This window comes from Xenopus laevis, chromosome 8L (assembly GCF_017654675.1).
Source record: "Xenopus laevis strain J_2021 chromosome 8L, Xenopus_laevis_v10.1, whole genome shotgun sequence".
NCBI classification, from domain to species: Eukaryota; Metazoa; Chordata; class Amphibia; order Anura; family Pipidae; genus Xenopus; species Xenopus laevis.
In genome coordinates, this window is record NC_054385.1 from 113,438,597 (window position 1) to 113,457,245 (window position 18,649).

Genomic DNA, 18,649 nt, shown 5'->3' on the forward strand with positions numbered 1-18,649 from the left:
TGTGAAGAGTATAAATACCAGGGGAGGTGGGCAATAATTGTGTTTGCTGTGGGGCCTAGTAACTAGTGATGCACGGACCGGCCTGATACAGGTTTGGGCCGACCGAGCACCCCACTTTCCGGGTCGCGACCTTCCAAATGCCGGCTTCCGACTTCTGGGTTAAACTTTTATAGACGTGCGCCTCTCGCCCGCCCCTTTTGTGACATCATCGACGGGGCGGGTCTGTAAAAGGAACCTGGAGGTCAGGCATGGGCGCCCGCGGGTGGCGGGTGAGGGTCGGGAAAAGCCCGACCCGCACATCACTACTAGTAACGTATTTATCTTGGCCAAAGTAGTAATGCTCACACTATGCCAGTATCTGGCCCAGTGCAGTACAAATAGTCTTTTCCTTAAACGCCCTCACTCACTGCCACTTTTGTGATAATCTGAGACAATTTGCAATTGGTTTTCATTTTTTATAATTTACGGTTTTTGAGTTATATATCTTTTTATTCAGCAGCTCTCCAGTTTGCAATTGCAGCAATCTGGTTGCTATGGTTCAAATTACCCTAGCAACCATGTATTGACTGGAATATGAATAGGAGAGGGACTTGATAGAAAGAGGAGTAATAACAATACATTTGTAGCCTTACAGAGTATTTATGTTTTAGATGAGGTCAGTAACCCCACTTTAAATCTGGAAAGAGTCTGATAGAGAAGGCAAATAATTGAAAACTACAGACCAATTGAAAAGTTGCTTAGAATTGGCTATTATATAACATTATATAGCATACTAAAAGTTAATTAAAGGTGTACCACCCCATTAATGTCACCAGCTGAGCAGGATACAGTCCACCAAAGGAAGCTAGGCATGTTATAGGGGGGCATATCTCCTCTGGCTCTGAATGCTTGACCCTAAACCCAGGAAATACCCTCCCTACTGGTGCCATCATCAAGCACAATGCATAATATTTATGGTGTTAATCTTACACACGTGCCAATTTTTATTTTTAGACTTCATTTCTGTGTAGCAATCGGTTGCTGAGGATGGAATTAAGTGACGTCACAATAGTGATGCACAAGCTCTCAATAAGGTGAGTAGCGTAAACATAAAATTTTTTTATTAAATAATATTTAGAGAACAATGTATTTCTATGTAACAGAGCAGCCTGGCTGTTAAGCAAGCCCGACAGCAATTCAGAAACAATTTAATTAACCCCAGTCCCTGTTATTGTGAGTTTTGCAATGTAGGAATCAACAGCGACACCTTGTGGCCTACTGAGGTTACTTCACATCAAGCTGATGCAAAAATTCCTTCATTGTAACCACTGGTAGCTCTGCATGCACTTGCAGTCGTATCCATAGCACTTAAAGGGTTATTGTCATGGGGAAAACATGGTTTTTTTTTTCAAAATGAATCAGTTAATAGTGCTGCTCCAGCAGAATTCTGCACTGAAATCCATTTTTCAAAAGAGCAAACTGATTTTGTTATTTTTAATTGTGAAATCTTAGATGGGCCCCCAGCCATGTGACTTGTGCTCTGATAAACTTCAGTCACTCTTTACTGTTGTACTGGAAGTTGGAGAGATATCACCCCCCTTTCCCCCCAGCAGCCCATCAGCAGAACATTTGGAAGGTAACCAGAGAACAGCTTGCTGGTAGATATAAGATCAGCACTTAGGAGTAAAAATCCAAGTCCCACTGCAACCCCATTTAGTTATATTGAGTAGGAGAAACAACAGCCTGCCAGAAAGCAATCCCATAGTGCAGCACTGGCTCTTTCTGAAAGCACATTACCAGGCAAAATGGCCTGAGATGGCTCCATACACACCAATATTACAACTACAAAAATACACTTGTTGGTTTAGGAAGGACATTTTATTTTGTAGAGTGAATTATTTGCAGTGTAAACAGTGTAATTTAGAAATAAAAACTGAACCATAAAAATCATGGCAGAATCCCTTTAAAGAATAACACAAAGACATCCCTTTGATGTGACAGTTTGAAATGACAGCAGGCTGACTACTGAAACCTTTTCTGTTATCGTGTCCAAAACACAATCACAAGTAATTGCACCAAACACAATAACTATTCCCAGTCCTCCACATCAGGAGTGCTGGTGACTTAGTGGTTGGGCAGGGACTTTGTTGGGGGAAAAAATATTATTTCCTCCAATCAGAGAGCAGGCTCTAATAGCCCACACCTCTGGTGGGGTGATAGGTGGCCTTTAAAGCTAATTTCAAAAATCGTACTCTACTGCACATGTCAAGTCAAAGTCTGAAGTGGATGTCAGGGAGAGGTAAGTACGATGGCACCATGATGCTGTACTACCTTTTCTCTCTATTTTATTTGTAAAACAATCACCAACCATTGACTTTGAACTTTATAAGCTAAAAAAAGACCAGGTGACTTTATAATATGCCCACAATGAAGTGTCTGGCTCTGTCCAACTCACATAATATTCAAGGGGGATTTGTATAGTTGTATTTCTTACTTGTCTCCACTGGAGACTTGGGGTAAGGTCATTTACTAATGCCCCAGATGCAAGTGCTAGAAAACTAAGGGGTGCCACAGGCCAACCTCTACACATTTTGGGGGCCTGAAAAATAATTTGCTGTGGGCCCAGTATTACCCAGTTACTCCACTGCGTTCACCCATCATGTGTCTGAAACAATGCTGCTCTCTGCTCCTAAGGCCTTTGCCTATGTTCCTCCCCAGCATGCTCATCATGAATACAGAGCTGCAGAGAGCAGGCAGTGCTGTATTCATCTGGAAAGTGCCCTTGCACCCATTTACCACCTATTTTTGCACTTTACACCCAGACCCAACATTGTTAAATAATCTATAGGTCCAAGCATGCTGCCTCTGTAGCTCTAGTGTAGTGGAACAATATTAAAAATGCAGTTCTGCAACAGTTGGGCCACCATGGATAGAAATCTCATTTGCCAAAACTCCTCTTTCCCCACCTTGTTACCTTTAATCCTCCCTGTAACCTTTTATAGCTCTTCCCTTGATCACATACACAGCGGCACAATAACAAACAGGCCCCTTCTATCCGTACAGCTTGAGAAGGATGATCTGTTTAGTGGTCTGTCAGGATTCCCCCCTATACAGCATTTTGGTGCTAACATTATAAGGAAGAAAGCTATGAAGTACAGGTATAGGCTCTATTATCCTGAATGCTTGCAAGCTGGAGTTTTCCAGATAAGAGGTATTTGGGTAAACCCCCTCTGCATCTGATTCCCAAACCTAAAACTGAATAGGAAAGTGTAAATACAAGATAAGCTGTTGAATGACGCACACACAATGTTGCACTTCGGTAATACTATTCATGCGGCACAACTTATAAACAGTAGGTGGCGCAGTAGTACAACTTTTAAACTATTACCTGGTTTGAACCATTCTGGAGAATAGCCTAAACCAGGGGTCCCCAACCTTTTTTACCCGTGAGCCACATGCAAATGTAAAAAGAGTTGGGGAGTAACACAAGCATGTAAAAGTCCCTTGGGGTGCCAAATAAAGGCTGTGATTGTCTATTTGGTAGCCCCTATGTGGACTGGAAGCCTACAGGAGGCTCTACTTGGCACTATACATAGTCTTTATGCAATTAAAACTTGTCTCCAAGCCAGAAATTCAAAAATAATCACCTGCTTTGAGGACACTGAGAGCAACATCCAAGGGGTCGGAGAGCAACATGTTGCTCGCAAGGCACTGGGTGGCTGGGGATCACTGCTTTAGGCCACATAGTATAGTTATCATTATATTTCTTAATTGGGGATCACTGGCCTAAACTCATATAGATATATATATATATCCTTTTTTTCGTGAAATAATGTGTTTTTATTTATACACACGTTATAATGTTCAAACGTTTCGGTCCACATTAGGACCTATTTCAAGGATCCTTGAAAAATGTCCTAATGTGGACCGAAACGTTGGAACATTATAACGTGTGCATAAATAAAAACACATTATTTCACGAAAAAAGGAGAGTGCTGATCCAGAAATGAATTAATCCATACACCAAATATACGTTTGAAGATTTATTGTGCACAATAAGTAAATAAAGTGATTGGGATTGAGCGAGTATATATATATATATATATATATATATATATATATTGGTAATATATTCTCCACCCTCTCTGGTTTGCTGCACTTCCCTTTAATCAGGGCTTTCCTATTTTATAATCTCATATTCTTACCCATGCCTCTCTGTAGCTCTCACATTGCCTGTGATAACCACTAACAGCATTTGTCTTGGATACTATCACTGTCTGTACACAGGCGGATAGATCCATTTGTGCAATGTTTATTATCTGACGTACATCTTTAGGGCCACACCGGAGAACACACCATTAAAGGGGACCTGTCACCCATCACTGCTCCCCCCCCCCGCGTATCTGTGTAGTCAGTGCATGGGCATCAGGTGCCCCATCTTGGTGCCTAAACAAGATTTCAGCATGATCTAATACTTGCCTTAACAACAATGTCCACAAAATGGCTGCTGCCTGCTTGATGCAATTGTGATTTCCATTACTGAAAGAAATGATTTAAATCATTTATATAATGTACGTGAAGTTTATTTTGCTTGACTAACATCATAAAATAGGATTTGGAATTATTTCTTAGGGTGACAGGTCCCCTTTAAAATGTTAGCTTTTTTATATGTAAACATTAGTAATTTGTTGTTTTTTTTAGTTTGTTTTATTCTTTTTGACTGTTTTCGGCTTTCAAATGGGGGTCACTGACCCCATCTAAAAACAAACGCTCTGTAAGGCTACAATTTAGCTTTTATTTATTGTTATTGATGCTTTTTACTGCTCATCTTTCTATTCGGGCCCTCTTCTATACATAATCCAGTCTCTTTTCAAATCAATGTATGGTTGCTAGGAAGAGTGTATGCGGTGAGCAGTAGCAGTCTTTTACCTTAATTTGGACCATAGCAGCTTTATTTTCTTTCTCTGAAACCAACGGAGAGTTTCCTAAGCTGTGTGTTTGGGATCATCTTGCTGAAATGTTCACCCTCGTTTCAGCTTCAGCATACTAGTAGATGGCAGCAGATTCTTATCAAGCTATTTGTGTGATACCATGGTAATAAGAAAGCTTTTTATAGGCCTCCAATTAGGACTAAACCAGCGGATATTAATTTGCACTGATATGGGACAGTATTGCTTTCTAAATACCGACAGATTTCAGCCTTTTTGCACCTCCTTTTCTTCATGTGTTCAATACTTATTCCCTGTGTCTTTCCACTTTATTACACATAATTTCATGTCAATAACCCATTACAAATATTTTTCCAAAAATGTTGAAGAGTTCAATACTTATTTTCACTGCTTTATATTCTGTTAGCCTTTTCCTGTCCAGTGACCTAGAGGGGCAAGGATGACCCAATGTTGGTGATTTGCTGCCATGGTGACTTGGGAAAATACATTGCAGATTTACTGGAGTAGATGTACAACAAACATTCAGAATGTCTCAACACCAGGTGTGTAAAAGAAGCAGTCTTTTATTAAGTAGACACTGACATATAAATGGAAAGCCTGGTGCATTTTGTATTTCCCCAACACTAATGGTGGCATTACATGGCAATTCCGTACAGAACCAGCAGCTGATTGGCCTGTGTAGAGGCCCTCCGAAAGGCCTGCCAACAAAAATTGACAAGATATTGATTGTGCAGGTTTAAAACCCCAATCAGGACGAGGACTGCACCAGCCCATTAATGAGTCCCTTGACCCTGCTTTGTGATATGATCAGCCCCATATCACCCACCTCAAGGTAGGCATATTGTGGAAAGATTCACCTCGACAAATAAGCAGATCTATAAGTAAAAGTAAGTATAGGGCCATCTTTAGTCATATTTGCCAATCAGTGAACCTTGATGCATGTATATCACTTACCTGGTACATAGGTGCACATGATATGGATTTAATACAGTCAGGCTTATAACAGACTGAGTGCCCCCTCTAACTCCCAGCTCTCCCCCACTTCAATCTGTTTTAAATTCTACTGCAAGAATCATTTCTCAATGTAAGAGTCACTCTCCTGCTGAAATCCTTCCTGGCTTCCCACGTAATATATCTGCACAAGAAGTACAGGGCACAGCCCTTTAGTTTTGTAGTTAGAAGTCACATATTGAAGCAATGTAATATTTCATATTGCCCACCACCAATTTACTGTGTCCAGTTAAAGTCCTTATTCTGTCTTGTCAATGCAAAATCATCTGTGTGATACCTACAGAGGCCAGCTATCATACATTTGTGAGCCACACAAGAGTGAAAATGATTCCCACTGTTGCCTATTTTCTTTTTTTTTTTCAAGCTAAATGTGTACTACCAGCCTGTTCAGACTATTTAATTAACACTATACCCCCTCAAACTAGGGGTCATTTACACAAAATAGCAGGCACTACCCAAGGCTTTTCCTATTCTGCCAGCATCTTAAAAACACACTTTTTTAGAGAAATCTACCCTCACTCTGCTTAACTACCAAATGCAATACCACTAGGGTTGCCACCTTTTCTGGGAAAAAATACCGGCCTTCCTATATATTAATCTTTTTTCCCTATTAATAACATTGGGATCAGCCATCATTTTTACCGGCCAGGCCAGTAAAATATCGGCCAGGTGGCAACCCTAAATACCATTTACAATAACACATCTCTCACTCACTTAATTCTGATCTGGCCCACTCCCACAGCTTGTGTCTTATTCTCTTCACTTTAGAGTGTAAGCTCTTTTTGCACAGGGCCTTCCTCACCTTTTGTACCAGTATTAGTTGTGATGTATGTGACTCCATATGTTCTATGTATGTTATTCATGTGATTTTGTTGTATAAACACATTTACTTCACAGATCTGCAAAATAGGTTGGTGCTTTATAAATACATGTTAATATAGTAAATAAAGTACGCCCTCTTGTAAATTATAAGGATATTATAAGGTACCGAGGAGTTTCATGACCATATAAAAACATCAGCCTGAAGGCTGAGTATTTTTATACAGGTCATGGAACTCCGAGGTGACTTCTAATATCCTCATATTTTACAACTGGGGGTACTTTATTTATTATAATACACAAATTTCAGTGAGTCATGTGACAGGAATGACATCAGAACTCACCATTTATAACTGATGACAATAAAGACTCGCCGTTTATATAGTGAATAAAGTACCCCCTCTTGTAAAATATAAGGATATTATAAGTTACCGAGGAGTTTCATGACCATATAAAAGCACGAGGCCGAAGGCCGAGTGTTTTTATACAGGTCATGGAACTCCGAGGTAACTTATAATATCCTCATATTTTACAACTGGGGGTACTTTATTTATTATAATACACAAATTTTAGTGAGTCATGTGACAGAAATGACATCACTACTCACCGTTTATAAGGATATAATTTACAGGATATTCATGGCTTTTGTGTATTATAAGGATATAATGTACAATATATTCATGGCCCGTGTATTATAATAAAATAACAAAGATTGAGTTCTGTCTCTTTATTTAATAATCAGCAAGTTCTGACGTCATTTCTAATGATAACATGTATAATTCTACCCAGAGGAAATTGCCCAAGCCATAGATATGATATACATAAAGCTTTGCAGCTTGTTACAATCCTGTACATATTCTGAGCAGTCGGAGGCGGACAAACGACAAAGTCAGCAAAAAAAAAAACCCTAGTAGCGCAACTAAAACTTCTCATTACGGTTTCCTACAGGAGCGGCCCCTCTCCCCCGCAGGCCCTTCCCTTCTCCTCCCCAGGCTCTTACAAACAAGCCCGCACCCGCCACCATAAGCAGCAGCAGTATAGCCACACAAACACACACTCACTCGCCCAACTTCCCTTCCATCCACGTGTCTCCAGCACACTTCCGGGAACTCGCTACTTCAGTAGACTACAAATCCCATCAGCGGCCTGAAAAGTCGCGCCTGCGCAGTAGCGCGTGTTTGCTCCAATAGCTGAGAGGGAGTTGTAGTTTATTTCCGTGTCCAGGCGCATAGGCTGGCGGGGCGCTTCCGGCCCCTAGCGAACTCCATTTCCCAGCATGCTGCGGGCCGGCTCGCTAAGAGGCTCCAGGTCTGGCTAATGATCCCTAGCAGTGTGCAGTCACGTGTGGCTTCCGTTGGTTTGTTTTCCAGGGCACTGAGAGGGTCTCTTCCCCCCCTCTCTCCCTCCCTTAATTCGGATTTTATTTTATGTTTTTGCCCATAGTGTTTGTTTTCAGTCCCGAGCAGCAGCCTCTCCCCTCCTTCCCATCACTATAGGAAAGCATGAGCGATAACGATGACATCGAGGTGGAAAGCGACGTGAGTGCGGGTTCCGCTTCCCTTTAACTTGTCTTTCTGTGGGGTGGGGGCGGGGGGCGGCTGTGTTGTTGTTGTCCCTGGACGAGAGAGGAGGGAGGGGGCACAGTCTGGTTTACCAGGATCGAAGCATTTGGTCCCTGTTGCAAAATAGAAGCAGTGTTTGCTTAGCTCCTGCTGCACTACAAATCCCAGCATCCTCAGGCAGCACACGTAGAAGCTTTTCGGGTGGTGTAGGGGAGGGTGTTTTGCCTGGGCTTCCAATTCCTCCAGGCTCCTTGTTAGGAAAGTGTATCATCATTTTGTACTGGTATAAATTGTTCCTCTAAACACCTGTAACCCTCCTGCTCTGTATGTACTATAACGCTTAAGCCCTCCATCTGCACTGCAACCCTTACATCTCCCCTGGCAGGGATGTGATGGCTCAGTCCAACAGCTGGAGGGCCCCTAATTGGACAACTAATATTTTAGTTTAGTTTGGGGGCGTCCCTGCAATGAATGTATTATTATTGTCCTTTAGTGCAGACACACGCTGCTATTTCAGGAGGTTAGTCGCCCAGCGACAAATCGCTTCTACTTCGGGCGACTAATCTCCCCGAACTGCTTCGCCGCCGGCTAGAATGTAAATTGCCAGCAGGATGGCACTCGGAACACTAAGTTTTACAAAGTTGCCTCGCGGGGTGACTTCAGGAAGCCAAAGCAATCTAGAGTGGCATCCCGCCGGAGATTTACATTGTAGCCGGTGGGGAGGCAGTTCAGGGAGATAAGTTGCCTGAAGTAGAAGCGATTTGTCGCTGGGCGACTAACCTCCTGAAATAGCAGCGTGTGTCTGCCCTAAAGGATAATAATAATACATTCATCAATGTGAAGGTACAGATCTCGGTCATTGCAGAAATCTCCTGAAATAGCAGTGTGAGTCTCTGCCCTTATGTAGTAGTGACACATCCCAACAGTCTCTTCACCAGTGGAGATTACAATTTAAAGATCCCTATTACATTCAAACACATAAATCTAATGTAACCACAGTAGATGTGTAGTGATACCTGCTCTGTATGGTGGGCATGGTGCTCTGGGCCAAAGTGTGTTCTCGCTGAACTCTGACTTGTTTGTGTTATTGGTACCTAAACAGCAATAAGTGGTGGCTTGCATGATGGACTCTCCTGCTGAAGGGATATTTTATATAACGAATAGCCAATAACCACACTCACAGGTCTTGCTCATGGTGGAAAAAATAATAATAATAATAATAATGGAGAGGTTGTGCTATAGACAGGTGTCTGTATGTTTTCTGTTGGCTGGACTACTGCAGTGGTCATCTTGGCTCAAGAAGTTCTGTATAGGTTGTCTGGAGTCCTACAGGGACAGGTTTATTTGTTTGCTCTCCTAAGCCAGTGCTGTCCATAGTTTTCTATATTGTTTGTCCAATGCCATTTTGGGCAGGATGAGGTTGTTTGAATTGTTGATGTTAGGCTTAGATGTCCCCCTCTGAGGCAAATTGGAGAGGCTTCGAATGTTTTTTTTGCCTTCCTCTGGATCAACTGGCAGTTAGGTTATACACAGACTTAAGTTTGAACTTGACGGATGTGTGTCTTTTTTTCAATTTAACTTACTATGTTACTATGTCCATGTGGCCTTTTGGGAAAACACAAGAATCCGTTAAAGGATCATATCCAGCTGGGAGACTGTCCTAGGCTGGCTATTAGGGATGCACCGAATCCAGGATTCGGTTTGGGATTCGGCCAAATTAGGATTCGGTTTGGGATTCGGCCGAATCTCTCGCAAAGGATCCAAAATAGTGGATTTGGTGCATCCCTACTGGCTATACATACAGAAATCTCCAAATGAGCAGATCTCTCCTTTGTATGCCCACCTTGAGGTTGGTAATATTGGGCTGATCCAATCGTGGGCCCAATGATCGATCAACACGAGGAGAGTACAGGTGATTGGATCGAGGACCACATCAACGAACCGATTCAGTCCTCGATCATACAAGATTTTTAAACCCGTCCAATTGACATCTGGGCAGATATCGATCGGGAAATACTGTCTTTGGGCCCCATAAGCTGCCGACTTAATCAGTCGGCAGTTTATATGTGCTTGTTTATGGGAACCTCTAGAATGCCAGTAATGGGGGTTGCTTCGCATCATGAGAGGTGCTGGTAATACATGCAAAAGTTCTGTCCTGGATTTTAGCGCAGGCGACTTTTCATTATAGCCGATTGGAAAACACGCTGAGGCAGTGCGGGGAGATTGTCTCTCAGAAGACGAGGCGATTAGTCCCCAGGCGACAAAATCTCCTCGTGTGAACTAACCCTTAAATGGAAGACCCCACGGCTTACTGGGGAGCTTCTCCTTGATTTGCAGAATGCCGAGTGGCACATGTTAGATAAGGAAGGAATACTCATTATAAGTCTTCTTTCAAGTAATGGTTATGATTAACATACATCTATTTATAGTGCACAAGAGCCTTTAATGTGTAAACTGTATCCTTGTAGGCAGTGCTTAATGTTATCACATGACTGAAAACATGTTTTATAAAAAAAAAAAAAGTTTTCTGTTTTCCTCGTTTTTTTTTATTATTTTAAAATTCACCATGGACTGTATAAACTAATATAGCCTCCTGTGTTTATATGGTCGTGGGACTCCCATCTGACTTCACATATCCTTGTATTTTATTAGATTATTCCCTAGATAATGCAGTACTTCTCTTTAAGATGGACCCATAGTAAGTGTAGGTGTTCGCTGCACAGCTAACGATTCTGCCTATAATGGATCTGTTGTAAAGGGAAATCTAATATGGGTGATGGTGACCCATGCTATAAAAAAACTCCCCTGAATGGCTTTATGGTGCATCTTCATATGCATTCTTGTTCTAGAACAGGGATCCCCAACCTTTTGAACCCGTTAGCAACATTTAGAAGTAAACGGATTTGGGGAGCAACACAAGCATGAAAAATGTTCTTGGAGTGCCGTATAAGTGCTCTGATTGGCCATTTAGTAGCCCGTATGTGGCTCGTCAACCTACATTGAGGTTTTGTTTGGCAGAGCACCTGGTTTTTTTGCAACCAAATCTTGCCTCCAACCCTGGAATTGAAAAATAAGCACCTGCGTTGAGGCCACTGGGAGCAACATCCAAGGGGTTGGAGAGCAACATGTTGCTCACGAGCTACTGGTTGGCGATCACTGTTCTAGAATATTGCAGTAAGGCTTTTACCCACTGTAAGCTTGCAGCCCTTGCTTCCATCTTTATGCATTGGGTGGGTAGGGTGCCTCAGTCTGACCTTGACCTCTGTGTCTGGGAATTAGGTCACTTTGATATTCTGGGTGTTGTTTTGGATGCGGTGGTGGAGCATTTTGCGAATGGGCATCCACCATACATCAGCCACAGGACCCTGGCACTACATTGTTATCACAGTCACGGCAGAAAGCAAAAGAAATGGATTGTTGTAGTTGGAGGAATTAGATCACATTGAAATCTATAGGGCTGTTCATACTTGCAAGTAATTATTGTGACATTTATTTCTGAATATTTTCATGCCACTCACATAACTAATGAGATGGAGGCCTTATATAGCTATTTATCCTGCCACACACCTTCCCCTGAAGGACAGCATTAATCTCTGTATTGATGGGTGACCATTCCGAGTAAATCTAGCACTGATGCACAAGGAAGTTGCGGTTATGTGGCTGTTTTATTCTCTGGTCATTAGTCATATTTGTCTGTTATACGTTGTGACTGGTGTTTGAGGGTTGGACAATCAAGGGCAGATCATATGTTTCCTTTTGATGCAATATTAGTATTGCACTTCTAAAAACTTCCTGGTCGTAGTAAACAAACTGAGCTGCACCCAGTCCTTTATGTCCTGCCCAATATACTCACCCGTGAAGGCTTAACTGCTGTAGAATTGCTCATAAACAAAGACTTCAGCCTTGCTTACATTTATTTTCAGTGTATACTCTCTTTGATAGGGGTTCATAATTACTGTTTCATGATACTTGTTTAAAAGGCGAGTCCCAGTCAGGGTCCCAGTCAGGGTCCCAGTGTGAATGGGTAGTTCACCTAAACATTAACTTTGAGTCAACAACATCATAGTAAGGTGGTTTGCAGTTGGTCTTCACTCCAGGAATTCCAACTGATATCTGGTTGCTATGGCTTAAATTACCCTAGCAACTGGTAGTAGTCTGGCAGTAAGAATGAAAGATCAATAGGAGATGGCTTGAAAAGTAGACACTGTTGCAGACTGAAAGTAAGAATGCTAATATTTATTTTGTATGTTATCTGCATTTTGAATAATGAAGACCACCCTGACTGTTGCTTGGAGTGGATCCACCTGTTACATATAACATGTCCATTAGATGACTCCCTTTCTGTAGGCTTTTCTTGCCTAGAATTCCCGCAGTGTGTTACTTACTCTTTATTTACTGACCAGCTTGTTCTGTTCTACACGAATACGGCAGAGCCATTGTCTTCTTTGGGGATAGATTCTTGACTTGGATGGAAGACGCCTACAAAGTGAAAGTAAAAGAACTATCGGATAAAGCAGCCGTGTTGTCTATAAATAAGGCAGAAGTTCTTGAAACGCAGACTCAAAGTCATAGCAAACAATTACCCTGGTCTAGTAAATTGGAGCAAGTGAACTTTGGCACTCCCTGTATCATGTAGCCTTTTTGTAAGGGGCTTTTGGTGTTTCCTAGAAGCTCCATGGCCATATAAACTTATGGAGGCCACTGAGCAAGTTCCTTTTAGAGATGGTGAGAGTATTTTCCTTAAAAAATATAGTTGGGGTAAAAAAGGTTTTAATAACACACACAATATTTAAAGGATATATGTTGTTTGGCACCTTCTCTGTGAGAATGAAGGACCTATGGAGGTCAGGTGACTCACAGTCAGCTTTGGCTAATGGTCGTCAGTGAGAGGCAAGTGTCAAATATAAGGGCTGGAGAAATAATGATTTGTTATAAATTGTAGTTTTAAATTCCTATATTTCTGTATACATTATTTTTGTTGTCCATATAGTTTCAAAGTTATTTAGATATACGGTCATTTCCTCTCTTCAAGTTGGACCTTCTCATTTATTTAAATAGCGCCAGCAAATTTAGCTACACGTTATGTTCACAACCAGGGGTCTTAACAATAATTTGACAATAAAGGGCTACAGAGTAAAAAATAGTATCAAAGGGTCTCTTTGTTTTCACGCTACCTCATTAGAGAGATGGAAGATTTAAAACAAGAAAAGCTAGCAATCTTAACAAGTTGATCCCTCGGGTGGAAACAATGTGAAGGCCCAGTAACACCAAATAGTAAAAAAAAAATTGTGAAAATGTCTTCCAAGTGTTGTTCATACCGATACCGCCTAGTGTGTAGAAAGCTGTGAGTGGCATTTGCCCCCTGTGTCTGAACTGTAGTATGAAAAACACCATTAACAGCTCATCTGATATTTGCTAGACAGAGTATATGTACGAGTACTTGCAAAGACATGGCAGTCACTTTCTCTACAAATGAAATAATGTAAATTTTTTTGCAGCACAAACGCACATTCTACATTATATTTAATGGGATTGATTATTAAGGTTTGAATGAAAATTGTTTTTGAGTTGATTTTTTTTGGGTCAAAACTCACATTTTCGGGTTTAAAAAAAAAAACCTCAAATTTTATTTATTAAAAATGTATTATACCCAGACCCTGGAAATCGCTAGAATCTGAAATACACCATATAAAACCTGTTGAGGTCCTGTAGGAGTCAATGGCAGAGGTCCCTTACACCATTTTGAATATGTTAATAGCCTTCACGATGTTCAAAGGCTTTTTTGCGGAGTTTTGCCAGAAATTTTTTTCTTAAATAAGAGATCATTCAATTTGTTAGTTTATTCGAGTTCATTCGAGGTGTAAAAAACTCTTAACATTCGACCTTTGATAAATAATTTTGCGTAAAGGGTTTGCTTCCCCTTTAATGTATCTGGAACCCCTCCCAACTTTTTTTGTTATGCTTCTGGCCCTTTAAGATCTCCTGCTCATCCTCATTTAACCATTATTTATTTATGCAGCCTGTGAGTTGTTATAGTCCCTACACAACAAAAGCTATATTTACATCTCTACCCAATTAGCATGTCCCTATATCCAACAACACTCAATAGTAAAAACCCATGTCCCACTGAGACACATTCAGTTACATTCAGAAGAAAAAACAGCAGCCTGCCAGAAAGCATTTCTCTCCTAAAGTGCAGGCACAAGTCACATGACTGGGGGCAGCTGTGAAATTGACAAAATGTCTAGCCCCATGTCAGATTTCAAATTTTAATATAAAAAAAATCTGTTTGCTCTTTTGAAAAATGGATTTCAGTGCAGAATTCTGCTGGAGTAGCACTATTAACTGATGCGTTTTGAAAAAAACATGTTTTCCGATGACAGGATCCCTTTAAAGGAACAGTAACACCAAAAAGGTCTTTTAGGGTAGTATCAGACGGGGAGTTGTCGCCCAGCGACATATCTCCCCTGCTTCGGGCGACTAATCTCCACAAAATGCCTTCCCACTTGCAAGAATACAAATCGCCGGTGAGATGGCATACAAATAGCTTCAGATTTCTGACGTTTCCTTGTGATGCAACTTCAGGCAACTTCGGAAATATATACCAATACTGCCTGGCGATTTGTATTTTTGCCAGCGGGAAGGCATTTGGGGAAATTAGTCACCCGAAGTAAGGGAGATTTGTTGCTGGACGACTATTCTCCCCTTATGCCACTACCCTTAAAGGAGATGGAAAATAGTTTCCCACTTGGGGATGCCAAATGTTAGGCACCCCAAAGTGAATATATTTACTTACCTGAAACCCGCGGCCGGTGCTCCTATAAGCAGAAAACTGCACTGGCCCGGGGTTATTCCATTGAACACCAAGGAGCGATCGTCTTCCGTCTTCAAATTTCCCGTGGCAGACGCATGCGCAGTAGAATGAAAAAGCCATCTTTTTCGTTAAAGTTCATCTTTTTGCTCTACTGCGCATGTACAGCCGCGTGAAGCAAGAAGAAGCTGGAAGGTGCAGTTGGCCCAGGGTTTCAGATAAGTAAATACATTTACTTGGGGGTGCCTAACATTTGGTAACAACTTTGCTTCTCCTTTGCTTCTCCTTTAAAGCAATTATTATATAATTCACTGTTACCCTGCACTATATAAACTGACCTGTTTGCTTCAGAAAGACTAATATCATTTATATAAACAAGCTGCTGTGTAGCATGGGGGCAGCCATTCAAGCTGGAGAAAATGCACATGTTCTATAGCACATAACAGATAAACCCTGTAGAGTACAATTGTGCTTTATGTATGTGCTGTGTAACCTTTGCCTTTTCTCCTTTTTTCCAGCTTGAATGGCTGCCCCATGACTACACCGCAGCTTGTTTATATCAATTATAGTAGTCTTTCTGAAGCAGACACACAACTTTTACTAGTGCAGGGCAACAGTACTGTATATTTTAATAATTTGATACACTTTCAGTTTTTGGTGCTACTGTTCCTTTAACTTCCCCTAAACACTTGTATTTATTTTTGTATCTGTGCCAATATAGTAATTTTGCAGGCATCTAACATACCATTGGGGGTGGAACCAGTACGGTGAGTATTTATAGTCAATCCCTTCAGTTGTGCTGCAGCCATTGTGAGAAGTGCTTGTTCGCATGCAAGGTCGTTTATATGCTAATGATCCTGTGTATAGGGCTCCAGTCTACAGTAGCTATTGCAAATGAGTGGAAACAAACAAGTGGGTGGAGGCTAAGGAAGCCATGTAAATTGGTTATTTTCTCATTTGACTGTTTTTATTATTGATACTTATAATTTATTATTTTATGGAGAACCTTATACAGAAGCCCACAGTACAATCACTTTGTGCTGCTTTCAGAATACGTTTGGGTCATATTATTCATTATTAAATGTCAATGGAAACAAATCTTGAAGCCATTTATTCCCCTGGGCAATGGAAAAAAGGAAGAGCTGGGGCAGACATCTTTGTTATGTAAAATGCGGTATTATTACAAAGAATACCCCCTGAAACCTTGCCATTTTGGGTGTCTTTTAATCACCCCAGCGAGGATAGTGGTGATTGGCCAGATATTTTCATTGATATTTTTTAATAAAAATTAATTAGCTCAAGACTGGTTGAATCAAAATATAAAAAAGGGCTCAGGTTTGAGCTTTTACAATATCTTGTCTATTAATGTGGTCAACCTTTGTCTGGCCAATCTGCCTATTTTGGCCATACATTAGTATTGCCAACACACAATGCGCCCACCAGGAGGATAATTTTCAATCTGTACAGATAGTCGAGTCCTGCAGCGGGTCGGGTAGCGGGTATAGACGGCGGGTATGTGGGTTGGGCCGCGGGTCTTCTCAATATCCATATTTACTCCTTTTTTCTGGTCACGTCTACTTTCGATGATGTCACTTCCGGGTTACAATGACAGCACTTCCAGATTCTTGATGGTCAGCGGGTTGTGGATAAGGTACTTGCAGGTCGCGGCGGGTAAGAATGCGGGTCCGGGTTGCGGATTGCAGGGTATGGGTTGGGTACGGGTCCTAAAAAATGGACCCGCAGGACACTCGGCAGTAGGGGAACGGTGGCCCATGGGACACATTTTGCCCTCCCAATACAATTTTAAGGCGTAGACCTATAACTGTGATCCCCAACCAGTGGCTTGTGAGCAACATGTTTCTCACCAACCCCTTGGATGTTGCTCCCAGTGGCCTCAAGGCAGGTGCTTATGTTGGGTTCCTGCTTTGAAAACAAGTTTTTCTTGTATTAAACCATGTGTACTGCTAAATAGAGCATCCTGTAGGCTGCCAGTCCAAATACGGGCTACCAAACAGACCACTTATTTTGCACATCCCCAGGAACATTTTTCATGCTTCTATTCCTCCCCAAGTCTTTTTACATCTCAATGTGGCTCACGGCTAAAAAAAGGTTGGGGATCCACAATATAGAAAGTGGAACATGGGTTTACAGAAGGGCTGATTAATTCTGTTAATTAAAACTACATTGTGCTTATGGCAAATACACATTTATTTATATTTTATATTTATTTATATGGGATCAGTGACCCCCCATTTGAAAGCTGGAAAGAGTCAGAAGAAGAAAGCAAATAATAATAATAAAAAAAAAAACCTATAAAAATAATGCAGACCAATTGATAAGTTTTTTAATTAGCCATTCTATAATATACTAAAAGTTAACTTGAAGGTGAGCCACCCCTTTAACCTCTCAGTTGAACCAAAAGCCTGGAGTTAGCAGTCTAAACATGTGAAGATCTCACAAACCAATTAAAATAGAAAATCAATGTAAATTACACACGTGGTCATGGACGCCCGAAATATAATTGCATCCGTTAATTCATTGAGTTTAGACCCCCTTTAAGGAGTACAGCTATATGAGCCATTTTATGCAATAGAGCCAGGCGTTTTGGGCAGAACAGGGCCAACAAATCTATCACTGCACTAACCTGGGCCTGGTTGTGTGTTAGAAGAAGCTGCAGATTGGCAGAGATTATATGTTTTGTAGGGGAAGATAGATGGGAACGGTGTGCTGCTAAGAGACCTGGAAACCTCCAATTAGGAACAATTTGGGATTTTGTTTAGTTTAAAGGAGAAGGAAACCCCCAGGGCGCTAAACCCCTCCCCCCCTCCCCTGTGCTGCCCCCCTCCCTCCTCCCCCCTGGCCTACCTGTCCCCCTGGGCAAATGCCCCTAACTTTTTACTCACCCCTCTGCGCAGGTCCTGTCCACGGAGTACGCAGTCGCCATCTTCTCCCACGCGCGTCTTCTTCCTGCTCTGATCGGCGTTTTCTGGCGCATGCGCAGTAGGAACAGGTACCGGTACGGCTCTACTGCGCATGCGCCGAATGTCACAAAGTTTTCCGATTTCACTTCGTGACATTCGGCGCATGCGCAGTAGAGCCGTACCGGTACCTGTTCCTACTGCGCATGCGCCAGAAAACGCCGATCAGAGCAGGAAGAAGACGCGCGTGGGAGAAGATGGCGACTGCGTACTCCGTGGACAGGACCTGCGCAGAGGGGTGAGTAAAAAGTTAGGGGCATTTGCCCAGGGGGACAGGTAGGCCAGGGGGAGGAGGGAGGGGGGGCAGCACAGGGGAGGGAGGGAGGGGTTTAGCGCCCTGGGGGTTTCCTTCTCCTTTAAAGGACCAGTAACCTCAGTTTTTTTTAAAAAAAAAAATTCATTAGTGTAGAACGGAAAAAAACAAACCACAGGCATGTTAAACTTTTAAATCTCGAAGTCTTTATTAAGAAATATTAAGAAATAATTTACCAAAACTCTACTTGCGCTCTTCTTCAGAAAAGGCGATACGGGAACAATCCA

General features: G+C 41.7%; 1 protein-coding gene across 2 annotated transcripts in view; it reads left to right on the forward strand.

Annotated features, from left to right (window-relative positions):
- The first annotated feature begins 7,949 nt into the window (after positions 1–7,949).
- max.L (MYC associated factor X L homeolog) overlaps positions 7,950–18,649 on the forward strand; it is a 28,466-nt gene continuing 17,766 nt past the window's right edge. The window contains exon 1 of one of the 2 annotated variants that reach the window (XM_018229172.2): positions 7,950–8,296. In XM_018229172.2, the coding sequence (XP_018084661.1) occupies positions 8,261–8,296 (36 nt within the window). In that variant the 5' untranslated portion in view covers positions 7,950–8,260. The remainder of the gene's footprint in view (positions 8,297–18,649) is intronic. The other variant, XM_041573422.1, reaches the window with a different exon arrangement.